General features: G+C 35.0%; 1 protein-coding gene and 1 long non-coding RNA gene across 4 annotated transcripts in view; one reads left to right on the forward strand and one right to left on the reverse strand.

The window, feature by feature from the left end:
• LOC110456219 overlaps positions 1–2,965 on the forward strand; it is a 33,174-nt gene extending 30,209 nt beyond the window's left edge. Inside the window, exon 3 of the long non-coding RNA XR_002463566.1 lies at positions 2,542–2,965. This is a non-coding gene — a long non-coding RNA (uncharacterized LOC110456219). The remainder of the gene's footprint in view (positions 1–2,541) is intronic.
• Positions 1–11,120, reverse strand: part of LOC110456192 (S-adenosylhomocysteine hydrolase-like protein 1) — a 115,879-nt gene extending 104,759 nt beyond the window's left edge. For 2 of the 3 annotated variants that reach the window (XM_021506787.1, XM_021506781.1), the window contains exon 1: positions 10,946–11,120. In XM_021506787.1, the coding sequence (XP_021362462.1) occupies positions 10,946–11,053 (108 nt within the window). In that variant the 5' untranslated portion in view covers positions 11,054–11,120. Of the gene's footprint in view, positions 1–2,518; positions 2,692–10,945 lie in introns of those variants that run through there. The other variant, XM_021506806.1, reaches the window with a different exon arrangement.
• Positions 11,121–14,388: the final 3,268 nt, after the last annotated feature.

Here is a 14,388-nt window from a genome sequence, read left to right on the forward strand (position 1 = left end):
TACCTGTACTGTACCTGTATAGTACCTGTACTGTACCTGTATAATACCTTACTGTACATGTATAATACCTGTACTGTACCTGTATAATATCTGTACTGTACCTGTATAATACCTGTACTGTACCTGTATAATACATGTACTGTACCTGTATAATACCTTACTGTACCTGTATAGTACCTGTACAATACCTGTATAATATCTGTATATTACCTGTACTGTACCTGTATAATATCTGTACAGTACTGTACCTGTATAATATCTGTATAGTACCTGCACTGTACCTGTATAATACCTTACTGTACCTGTATAATACCTGTACTGTACCTGTATAATATCTGTATAGTACTGTACCTGTATTAATATCTGTATAGTACCTGCACTGTACCTGTATAATACCTTACTGTACCTGTATAATACCTGTACTGTACATGTTTAATATCTGTACAGTACTGTACCTGTATAATACCTGTACTGTACCTGTATAATATCTGTATAGTACCTGCACTGTACCTGTATGACACCTTACTATTCCTGTATAATATCTGTATAGTACCTCTACTGTACCTGTATCACACCTGTACTGTACCTGTATAATACCAGTACTGTACCTGTATAATATCTGTATAGTACCTGTACAGTACCTGTATAATATCTGTATAGTACCTTACGGTACCTGTATAGTACCTGCACTGTACCTGTATAATACCTTACTGTACTTGTATAATATCTGTACTGTACCTGTATAATACCTGTACTGTACCTGTATAATATCTGTACTGTACCTGTATAATACCTTACTGTACATGTATAATACCTGTACTGTACCTGTATAGTACCTTTATAGTTCCTGTATAGTACCTGTACTGTACCTGTATAATTCCTTACTGTACCTGTATAATACCTGTACTGTACCAGTATAATACCTGTACTGTACCTGTACAATACATGTACTGTACCTGTATAATTCCTTACTGTACCTGTATAATACCTGTACAGTACTTGTATAGTACCTGTGTAATACCTGTATAGTACCTGTATAGTACCTGTATAATACCTGTATAGTACCTGTATAATACCTGTACAGTACTTGTATCGTACCTGTGTAATACCTGTATAGTACCTGTATAGTACGTGTAAAGTACCTGTATAATACCTGTATAGTACCTGTATAATACCTGTACAGTACTTGTATAGTACCTGTGTAAAACCTGTATAGTACCTGTATAGTACCTGTACAGTACCTGTATAATATCTGTATAGTACCTGTACAGTACCTGTATAATACCTTACTGTACTTGTATAATATCTGTACTGTACCTGTATAACATCTGTACTGTACCTGTATAAGCTGTATAATACCTTACTGTACCTGTATAATACCTGTACTGTACCTGTATAATACCTGTATTGTACCTGTATAATACATGTACTGTACCTGTATAATACATGTACTGTACCTGTATAATACCTGTATTATACCTGTATAATTCCTTACTGTTCCTGTATAATATCTGTATAGTACCTGCACTGTACCTGTATAAGACGTTACTGTACCTGTATAGCACCTGTACTGTACCTCTATAATACCTGTACTCTACCTGTATAATATCTGTACTGTATCTGTATAATACCTGTGTTATACATGTATAGTACATATATAATACCTGTACTGGACCTGTATAATATCTGTACTGTACCTGTTTAATATCTGTACAGTACTGTACCTGTATAATACCTGTACTGTACCTGTATAATACCTGTACTGTACCTGTGTAATACCTGTACTGTACCTGTATAGCACCTGTACTGTACCTGTATAATACCTGTATTTTACCTGTATCATTCCTGTACTGTACCAGTACAATACCTATATAATACCTGTACAATACCTGTATAATACCTGTACAGTACAGTAAATGTGTTATACCTTTATAATACCTGTATAATACCTGTGTTATACCTGTATAATACCTGTGTTATACCTGTATAGTACATATATAATACCTGTATAATACCTGTGTTATACCTGTATAATACCTGTGTTATACCTGGATAGTACCTATACAGTACCTTTATAACGTCATGTTTAAAAAATAATAATGAATGACAACCCCTACTTTTATTATTAACCAATTGAACTGGAGGCATGTAACGCGTAATTTGCTCAGAAAGCAGGGTATACCCAATGAGGTGCACCAATAGATCTGTAACTACTGCACCAGTACATCCATAACAATCCCTACACTCCACTGTTAATTGTATAACTTCTAAATATAGAAGCATTCTTTTCAGGCTTCAAAAGACACGTTTTACAATAATATTGTGTTTTGTGTAATTACATCATAACATTTTTTAATGTATATACTGATAGGTCCTTTATGTATATATTTTATATTACTGCAGACGCTAATCATGAGACATATTTAAATTAAGTCTTAATCTATTACGCTGAAGAAGTGATAAAAAAACAAAAATTCTGTATTTCTATTTACACCTTCAATGTATCAAAAGTACACACCATGATATCTTTTTCTGCGACAGCAGCCGAAGGCCGTCTGTTTCTGCTGAGGAGGGGCACTGTGTTGGCCATGTTGACAGGACTATATACCCACGGGGGTGTTCTCCACTCGTACCCAGGAAGGCTGTCACAGGACTATATACCCACGGGGGTGTTCTCCACTCGTACCCGGGAAGGCTGTCAAAGGACTATATACCCACGGGGGAGTTCTCCACTAGTACCGGGGAAGGCTGTCACAGGACTATATACCCACACGTGTTATCCGCAGGTAGGCCCTCACACTAGCACTTTTAGTCTGGGGGTTCAGCAGCACACCAGTTTACATCAATGACAACCGGTGCCAGTGATGTCAACAGAATTTAAGTTTCGGGCACAAAAATTCCAAGCCAATCCTAGTTAAGGATAGAAGTACAGTTAAGGGTAGAAGTCCCAAATCTGTTCCAGGAGTTAGATCCACAGTATAAACAGAATGACTAAGCTGAGTGACACACAGTGAGTGATTGTGGGACAGTATAATAGGCGACCACCAAGGGCACCCACCATGCAGTTACCCAGGTATGTACAGGGTATAGCAACAGTGGCAGGACACACCGATAAATACCAACACAGACCAGCACAACTGTACACTCTGGTCAGCACAGCTCCAAGCTCTGGTCAGCACAGCTCCACGCTCTGGTCAGCACAGCTCCAAGCTCTGGTCAGCACAGCTCCAAGCTCTGGTCAGAACCACTGTGTCTTACGAAGTAAGTAATGCTTCTTATATAATTACTTCTAACTTAGTCTGATAGGAGTGGATGGTTGGGAGAAACTGTCCGGCTGATTATCACAGGTCAAGGACATTGCCCGACAGACAGATATGTAAGCTTCCACAACCAGTTCTGTCACGGTGGTGCACGTACAAGCTGAGGATGACGGACAATCTGCCTTTCTGCCCGGTGTCTGGTACACACCAAATACTTAAATACCAAAAGGAACTTATTAATCACAAATCCAAGGTAAGAAATAATGAAACTGTAGTGGAATGTACTAGTATAGGCTAGCAGTTGGAAGCAGTCACAAGCTAACTGATCAAAGGGTATATACAGCCAGAAGGGAAGATCTGATACAGTTAGTGAAACATCTGAAATCCATTTACATGTACATTTCTATATACATGCATACAGTTGTACACATATCAATAATAGATTTGACATGATCAAGTAAATATAACTATACAGTGTTTATATTTAAATGGATTTTATTTTCAGAAATTCAAGACTTGCAACAATTTTTTCCTGGTTTAAATTTTGTACAGTATATATGTGCTCGTTAAAGTTTTGCAGCCAGTATGCTGCTAATTTGAGGTAAACGTTTGTGTTGGTATGTATATGGATGTGGACAGGAACTTTGATAGACCAATATGATTTGTCTGGTATACATAATGTAGCATCGTAATGAAAGCATTGTCGGATTATTCTATACATATGTAACAGCTGGAAATCAATACAGCGTGTATAAATCTACTGTGGCAGTTCCGAGTGATTTTTGTCAATAGACTGTAGTTTTACCAAATTCTACTGGGAATTTGGACGGATTCTGTTCTCCCGACATCAACATAATACATGTATGATCATCTCTCAGTCTCGAAAAGTGGTCGCTTAATACAGGTGGTCTCTTTACACAAGTGGCATTTTAATACAGGTGGTCTCTTAATACAGGTATTATCTTAATACATGTGGTCTCTTAATATAGGTAGTATCTTAATACAGGTGGTATCTTAGTAGGGGTGCTCTCCTAATACAGGTAGTATCTTAAAACAGGTGGTCTCTAAATACAGGTAGTATCTTAATACAGGTGGTCGCTTAATACGGTTGGTATCTTACTACAGGTGGTCTCTAAGTATGGGTGGTCTATTAACAAAGGTGGTACCTTAATACAGGTGGTCTCTTAATACATGTGGTATCTTGATACGGGTGGTCTCTTAACACAGGTGGTACCTTAATACATGTGGTCTCTAAATACAGATAGTATCTTAATACAGGTGGTAGCTTAATATGGTTGGTATCTTAATACAGGTGGTCTCTTAGTATGGGTGGTCTTTTAACAAAGGTGGTATCTTAATACAGGTGGTCTCTTAATACAGGTGGTATCTTAACACAGGTGGTCTCTTAACACAGGTGGTACCTCAATACATGTGGTCTTTTAATACAGGTGATCTCTTAATACAGCTGGTCTCTTAACATATGTGGTATCTTAACACAGGGAGTCTCTTATTCTTAACACAGGTGGTACCTTAATACATGTGGTCTCTTAATATAGGTGGTCTCTTAACACAGATGGTTACTTAATACGGTTGGTATCTTAACACAGGTGGTACCTTAATACAGGTGGTATCTTAATACAGGTGGTCTCTTAATACAGGTGGTCTCTTAACACAGGTGGTCACTTAATAAGGGTGTAGTTGACATGAAAAGTATTGCAATCAAAAGTAATGAAAGCGGTGTCTTAAAATAATGGTGGTTTCACCAGTAGAGTATGACGTCAAACCAGGTCATATCTCAGTGTTTTTATTTCTCACCAACAACTTTTCCAGAGTTACAAGGACTCCATACTAAAACACAAATAAACATATAAGGTGTATTTATTTTGATTATAAATTACAAAGTGTCTAATTAGGGCATCTTACATGAAGAACATGACATATCATGCTATATTTACATTGTATACGTGTAATACGTATATGTCTGCTGTTTATCTGGCCCAAATCTGAGGGCATGAAAAAGTATGTCACTGAACTTGAGATAACAACCTAGTAACTGAAACACATGTGTGGCCTTCGCAGTGTCAAATACACACGTGTACCAGCCGACATGCAGTTTTTCTGCCAACCTCACAGAAATGGGCATTAGGTACAGCTATCCCCTTCACCAGCTGACATTCTCTATACAATAGTTCCAGACTTAAGGGTCATGATCTCAGATTGCAGTTTGTATATACCTTGTATTTTATTTGTATATCAAAAGTAACATGCATCAACTCCATATAAAGGGAGGATTAAGTACGCCCTGATACATAAAAGTCAGCATGGAAAAACATGAATGGTTATAATGACGTGAATACAAGAGGAGTATAGGCCATGTATGTGATACTAAAGTACAGAAAATATTGACTGTAAATAAATAGAAGAAGCAAATCAATAAACAAGATATCCATTCAAAACATTTCAATAGGATCAGGTCCCTTGCAATTTTAGTACTTTTTTTGGTAGCACTTTCAAAATATCGATGAGACTCATAACTTAGAGATATTGTGGGTATGGGTTCTCAAAATTTGGGCGAGTTACACACTAAATCAGGAAATCAGGACCGCTACGTCTGCTTAAATTTCCCAATATGTACCACTGGTTCCCTAGCAATTTTCGAACACAATTTTGAATTTACCCAAAATATCAACCGGACATGCTTACGTATTAGTAAACAATGCCGAACAATACCAAAATTCAGTGAGCATAGCTATTTTACTCACATTATCTCCACCTTTCATGCTAACTTATTTGATCAAGCTTGCTAGCCTGTTCAATCATCCAGAGATCTACATGTCAAATTAATACCACTATGTATATACTTTGCCACTAAGTTTATATTCCGCCACTATTAAGTTTTTGACACCATTAACAGTAGGTCAAGGTCATTTGGATTCATACACCGGTCTAGGGTATTAACACTATTTAATGATACTTCTTTATGACGTAATTTTGTGCCATTTTAAGTAGGATGTTTCAGCTTAATATCTCATGCTATTCAAATCATTTGTACATGAAATACATCCTTGTATTGAGTTACCCTTCAACATATAGTAAAGTTTTGAAATTTTCAAAAAAACAATCAGATTTACTTCCTCCTAAATAAAATTTATAAAACATGACTGAAGTCGAAGGTTGTTTCAACACACATTCATTACGTATCTGTTATTACTTATCAGTTATTGTCGAGGTTTCTTATCTGTTATCAGTGGAGGTCGAGTACTTATGTATAAAATGAGTGGTCAAAGGGAAATAACTCTGACAGCAGTAGTTTCACAAACTACATCAAAAATGTATAATGAATCATGATCAGTTTTATCTTAAGCTCCAGTATCTAGTCCTAACAAATTTCGTGTAGGAATAATAATTGAGATTCAACCCTCAGGAAGTGACTTACTGGTTTTCCAATAAAACTTAAGATTACAAAACAACTGCGGTTTTTTTTTTTCACTTTTCCTATCTGAAACATTACTGCTTAAAACTGGACTTTTTTAGTGAATTTTTAACAGTTATTATCTCATATCTACAAATTTCAAATATCAAAAAGATTTGTCTTATATTCTTATTTGATATTTACATCATTAATTACCTGCTTGGGACCCAACTTTTATAAAAAAAAAAAAGACTACAGTCAACACTGGTATTTGTACTAGGAAATGTTTTACACTAGTAATACACAGGAAGCCGACATCACGAAGCGCATCACCTTCACGCGACATTGTGGTGTGCCTTTATGCCTAGTGAAGGTGATTTCATTACAACAAAGTCATTAATCTCCTTCTCCGACATATATATCATACACCTCTCAGGTGCTGCTCACTTTTACCTCAACTCCTTATTCATAAGTCTGGTACGTCAGCCCTTAGGATATACTATATAATGTGACAATGTCTAACTGTTCTGCACTGTCAGTGAAATAGTTCTTTCCTTGTCTTTGTTTTCCATCAAACTATTAAGATGAATATCTTTCTAACTCAGACTACAAGAATTATTCTGTCTTTGGTTTTAGTAATGAATGTAATTATTTGCAATAACAAATGTACCAGTTTATGGACAGTTTAATAGCTTATAGACTTAGTCAAAGGGAAATGAAATGATCAGTCTAAAGCATCTGTATAGTATTTTCTATTGATTTTTGTTCTTGTCTACCATATTTTTCATCAATATTCTCCTCGAAAAAAAATAGGAAAGTATTTTATCACCAGAAGACAATGTGATATTACATATATGGTCTACGACTAAGATTAGTTAATAATTTAAGGGTGTATGCCACCTTTCTTAAACACATATCCTTACAATGAAGTTTGTGACAAAGATATTCTTCAATGAAGATTTTAAATGCAGAAATATGGAAACCACCTTTTTTATGAATGTCATTTCTTTCAATTATATTAGTTAACACTTTTCTGATAAGAAAAATTGTGCAACAGTTATTTCAATTACCTGGTATCCTTTTCTAACATAATGATGTACTATAGAGACATTAAATCAGAATGTCCATCTATAGGGTTAGTTTTATTGTTAAGACGTTAAATCAGAATGCCCGTCTATAGGGTTAGTTTTAGTGTTAAGACGTTAAACAGAATGCCCGTCTATAGGGTTAGTTTTAGTGTTAAGACGTTAAACAGAATGCCCGTCTATAGGGTTAGTTTTAGTGTTAAGACGTTAGATCAGAATGTCCGTCTATAGGGTTAGTTTTAGTGTTAAGACGTTAAATCAGAATGCCCGTCTATAGGGTTAGTTTTAGTGTTAAGACCTAACAAATTTTGTGGAAATCTGATCAATGTTTCTACCTTTGGAGTACAACATTAACTCATTTACCCCTGATATTTTATAATGAACTATTCCAACCTTTGAATTAGAGGAGTTCAAATGTGTCTTGAGGGGTGAATGATTAAAGTTCATCCATAAGCAATATTCTGCCATGTTGTCAATGCTCCTTCAGAATTCAATTAATTTCATTTAATAAAATTTGTTCAATAATTTACCACATTTCAATGATACTAATAAATTGATTTCTTCTTCCTTTCTAACTCCACTGTAAAAGTATTTCTAGTTGTATATATGAACATCTTCCTTTACGAAGATATTATCAGAAGACTCGGATTGTGGACTAGTTTTAAATAGTGTTTATAACAACAAACCACAACAACTTCTGTAATTTGAATCATCGCTCAAAAGTCTGACCCTTAAAACCTTTTTAACATTCCTGGTACCTCACAGTATTGGTTGAAGGGAGATAATCCATTACAATACAATCATGTACCCTGATCCTTACAGATTTTATCTTCACAATCAATCTACAGATATAGCATTTTCACAAAGGAACAACATAATGTTGTAATAATTCATCTATATTTATGTTTTCTATTTTTGTTTTAGGTTTTAACAGGGTTTTTTAAATATCATTTGAGAATATAACTATTTTATAATAGATTCCCATATATACTTCATATTAATACTTGCATTTTAGTTACTGTACTAAATTTTACTGTTGAAATATTGTGTAAGGCAGTGACAAGAGAAGGGGGAAGGATGGAAGAATAAGGACGAAGGATGGAAGAATGACTAAGCAATAGGTGAAATTAAGAAAAATTGAGATTGATTCAAACTCTAGAAAAAAAATGTTATCAAAAATAAATGTCGGTCAATTATAAATAAATGATTTTTTTCTGTAAAGGCATGCAGTCAGTTGAGCATGATTGATCACTTGAAATTTTGTGAAATTTTGTGATCCAAAATATACATTTATGTTACAGACTTATTTCTTTATCAAATCATTATCATGAAATTCGTATAAAAAAAAACAAGATATCAAATAAGTTGCATGCAAACTAAGTGTTTGCAAAAAATAATCACATTATGTTGAACAACATGAATACACTTCTTTGATATTGTTTCAAGCAACAACATTTTTATATCTTATGTCTGCTAATTGATGATTTTTTTCAGTCCTAAAAGTGGAATGTATCCTCACCTGAGTGAATAGTGAATACTGATAAGGAATATATCAACTATTATACACGAACACAGATACATTTTGTTTTTCCTTACATAAACAAGTCGTAAGTCTGTTAATGTAATGACAGGAGAAAATCACTCACATTCATTGAAGACAATTTTGATGGTGAAAGTGTCCGAAATGTAGTTCAGTTAATGTGTTGTAACAGGAGAAAGAGAGAAAATGTAACGGCCAGACCAGGGTTCGAACCCAGGACCCTCCGAACTCTAGACAGACGCTCTACCAATTCAGCTACCTGGTCGCCAACGATCAACCCAGTCCAATTCCGCTACACTCTTCCCTCCTTTTTCTAAGTCTTTGCCCCCGAAGACACAACTATTTATAACCCAAGTTTGGGTATCCCCTTGCTTAGCGTATTCCAAATGCTTGAAACGAGGGTTTGCAAGCTCGCCAATTTTGTAACAGGAGAAAGAAAGAAAATTTAACGGCCGGACCCAGCCCAGTTCCGCTACAGTATTATTGAGGTTAGCAGCCGACTGTTGTGTCTATGATATCTATTAACACTTGTAAATCAAACATGTACATTACTATCCATTAACATCAGGTATCATTTTGAGTACACATGTACTGATGACTTCCCATTAGACATTATACAGCAAATCTTTGTAGATCTACTTATTTACTTAGAAACCATTGGCTTTAATCTGCAATTTTCTTATCTATCTATAAGAACATTTTTTATAGAATCTTCAGGTCAAGCAATGCCAGTAAGCTTGTTTATAATATGGTTTGTAAGTGCTAATTGAAATTATTAATAGAGGTTACATGTAAAAAGTTCAAACTCATTGGTTTTTTTTGTTACATTAGCTTTACAATTTATATCAAATTTCATTTTGGAAATTTAAAAAATCTATTATTTTGATCATGATGTGTTCAAACTACCAGAAACCATTTTTTTCATTTAATATAGGCCGAGGTGCTTTGTTTACATTCCACTAGGGCCTATACATTTTTATTACACTCCATCTGTTCGGTCCATCACAAATCTGACTGTGGAAATATTATCTATATACATATATATATATATATATATATACTGCCTATGCTATTTTGTAGAGGGGATGTTTAGCTGAACATCAAACTGTTGCCTATCAATGACCATCAGAAAATAAAGAATTATTATTACTAATCTTCTCCGGGTCATTGGTCCACCTGAATTGTCAAGTCAGTCAAATATTTATACAAGATAACATCAAACGAGGTATCAGCTTTAAGATATGTGAAGAACGGATTGTGATTACATAACAATGGTGTTATCGTGATCTTTAATGGGATGGTCAGAATAATGGTCTAATCATGGACCCATGCTGCACTTTGACACTGCATGGCCAGTTGAAATTAAATACGGTCTCAATACATAACCAAACCAAAAACAAAGAAGAAACACATATATTAAAAACAAGGTGAATCATAAGACAAAGGGACAAATAATGTGCCCGAGACTGACTTGAGAAAAATCGATGTATGTCTGACACTAGCGCACGTAAGGATATCTCATTCGTTGAACATGTGCTCAACCAAGACGTTTTCCATCTCGACACAGATTCATCTGAACACAGCTGAATACTGTCAGCGGGGACGACAACAGAAACTAAAACGTGACAAAACATGGATGAATACGTACCCTGGTAGACCTCTCCGTCTCTGACAATTTCTTATCAAACTTCAGGCCCGGGTTCGGCTTCTGTGCCAGGAGGCCAGCTGATTCTCCGTTCACGTCTGCGTCCGACATTTTGGCTGTCGTCAGTCACGTGACCAGTCGATCCGCTCCTTCAGTCACACTTTGATAGCTTGTAAGTGCGTTAAAATGAAATTTATAGCCTTAGACAAGTTGTCACTCACTCACGACAGCTACATGATCTTTCCGCTGGTTAAAATTCATTAACAGCAAGTGTTAGCAGTGAGTAATATCAACGAATCAACGTTTCATATATCTATGACGTTAACATGTATGCCGTGTTACATAAATAATTCCTAGTTTCACTTTCAACGTAACTTGTTCGTGGGTAGCGGCGGGTGGGGCACACTTCAGATCAATTCAGATAATTACACAGTACACGGTTACCTTTTTTTGCGTCAAAGTTTCTCATCATTAAACTGAGCGCTGATCTATTATTTATTTATCTTCGACAAGAGACGTATATATATAATACTTAATATATCTACTACTTCCTAGATATCTATGTCTCTGCTTTAGCTAAAAAAAATAACCGTGAAGCAAAAACAAAATGCAAATGGTTATTGTACATGTTTATAGACGTACAATAATGTACAGTTACATTTTAAATTACAACAGACACCATAATTCTTAAAGTTCTACATATATGTAATTTTAACAAGAGACAAATAAAGTACACATCCCCCCCCTCCCCCTCTTTTTTTTCAGTGGCCGCCTAACGTTGCCCAGTGTACGAAATGAGTTTATGGTATGATCGAACTATTCAGTATCAAAAAATATAACATTTTGGTGCATTATTTTAACATTTTATAAGCTAGTTTCATTGATGTCGTCATACCGTGTTTTTCCCCCATTGATATATATATTCATATCGTTTTAAATAGGACAAATAATTTCAATTTAATAGGAGCGGGATACACAATTAATAGCTTATGCAATGTTGAAATTAAGCACTTAAATATCATTATATAGTCGAGGCGGAAGTGCTCAGTCTACTGCAACATATATGGTATCATAGATCTGCTTTAAATTAGCTGTGATGTCTGACAGGTGATCCGGAATTGGCTTCTAAGTTATATCGTTTAATTATTTCAATTTTATTATATTTTTATTGGTGGACCTACGGAATTAGATTAAATTGTTATCTAAGTCCGTGGTGGACCACAGACCTATGGTCAAATAGTGTAAAATTTCAGAATGAAGTATAAAAAAAATCAAAATTAAATTAAATCGATCTGACCTAGAAGCTAAAGTTCCCGAGCTTTTACGTATTATCACGGACTTAGATAACAATAATAATCTAATTCCGTGGTATTATGATAGGTATAAAATTGGGGGGGGGGGGGGGGGGGGGAATTAGCTGACAAACAAAACCGTACATCGTCACTGACTTAATACAAGGTTGACATTCGAACTCAAAGTTGATACAGAAAACATCAGGAACTGATGCGATACAAATAAAACTGAGGCGAAACCAGTGACAAATGTTTCATAAGGTAAGTGAATCGTGCACATTGGTAACCTTTATAACTTCTCCACGAAACTTGGTCATTTCTCCGCAAACCCTATTCCGTCTTTGCGTATTGCAGAGTTATCTTCTCTTGGGATCAGGTATTGATTGTTACGTCACTTGTTTGTGAGAGTTACGTCATCAATTTTTGAGAAAACGACGTAATTTTCTCACACAAACCAATGACGTAACAATCAATCCCTGCTCCCAAGAGAAGATAACTCTGCAATACGCAAAGTCGGAATACCAACAACTAGAACAGGGTGGTCGGGTGGCCCAGTGGATAGCGCACTTGTCGTTCACCAAGGTGACCGGAGTTTGATCCCCGAGCCATCGTGAAAAGGTATGGGTCACCACGTGGGGGGTTTTCCGGTAACTCCGGTTTCCTCGAACATTAAGACCCCCCGCAGCGATTTAAAAAAAAAATAACATCACAAGTCATTGAATTTCGGGAATAGTAGATGATCGTTGCATTATGTAACATCCGGTCCAACAAGAGTGATAATATATGTTGAAATAAATTGTTTCATAATTGTTGTAAAATAAATCAAGTTAATATTTTATACGGGTATCGAACCTATGACCTTCTAACTCTAGACAGACGCTCCAAGTAACTGAGCTGCCTGGGTTTGTATTCTGTGTCTACCATTTGACGGTGTCGCGTCATTTCAGCGAATTAGAAGAAGGCTGGTTTTATTCCAGAATTCATGCTTGAACATGCTAATAGTTTCACGAATACGATATCTGGTCATTGGCGATCGACCCAGTCCAGTTTTGCCACACGTTATTATTTTGTTAAATAAGAATCATTGTAAGAACCACGGAATTAGATTAGATTATCTAAGTCCGTAGTAAGAACATATAATCTTAGAAATTTTTGGATTTTGCCATGCTTTCTCCCCCACGAACAATTAAAAAAGTTAGCAAGTATGCAGCCCCGTATAGGTACTTTTTAAATCTATATAACCTTTTGTAAAAATCTATATTACCTTTGTAAAACTCTATATTAACTTTGTAAAAATCTATATAACCTTTGTAAAAATCTATATAAACTTTAGAAAAAATCTGTATAACCTTTGTAAAATTCTATATAACCTTTGTAAAACTTTTTATAAACTGTGTAAACCTCTATATAACCTTTGTTAACCTCTATATAAACTTTGTAAAAATATATATAACCTTTGTAAACCTCCATATAACCTTTGTAAACCTCTATATAACCTTTGTAAAACTCTATATTACCTTTGTTAGCCTCTATATAACCTTTGTAAAACTCTATATTAACTTTGTAAACCTCTATATAACCTTTGTAAAACTACATATTAACTTTGTAAAACTCTATATAACCTTTGTAAAAACCTATATAACTTTTGTAAAACTCTATATAACATTTTTAAATCTTTATGTAACATTTTGTAAAACTCGGTATAAAGTTTTGTAAATCTCTGTATGAAGGTGAAATCTCTACAACTTTGTAAAATATTTTATGAATAAAAATATTTGACCGAAGCTACTTCCCTAACGTTTTAAGAGAAAAGATCGGAAACACAACAATATTTTGTTCGGCCTTTTTGGCTTATATAACTAAGCTGAGAAATTTGAATTAACGTTTATTTTATATCGTTGATAGATTTACAGAGTTCTATAATAAATATCTCCTGTAGTTAACTATCTATGTATTTCAAAATGTCCTTGAGCGATCTTATTAAAATCAAATCACCCGTTGCGCTTCGTTACACGGGACGCCGGTTCTGACGTGCCACGTCATATCACCATTTCGTGTGGTGCAATGGGAAATTTGTTTTTAATTAAACTTAGCCTACAATGTCTTCACATTTAATATGGAAAATATATTTTATATAGTGTTGTCAAAAGTTTA

This window comes from Mizuhopecten yessoensis, unplaced genomic scaffold, assembly GCF_002113885.1.
Source record: "Mizuhopecten yessoensis strain PY_sf001 unplaced genomic scaffold, ASM211388v2 scaffold1011, whole genome shotgun sequence".
In the NCBI taxonomy this organism is placed as follows: domain Eukaryota; kingdom Metazoa; phylum Mollusca; class Bivalvia; order Pectinida; family Pectinidae; genus Mizuhopecten; species Mizuhopecten yessoensis.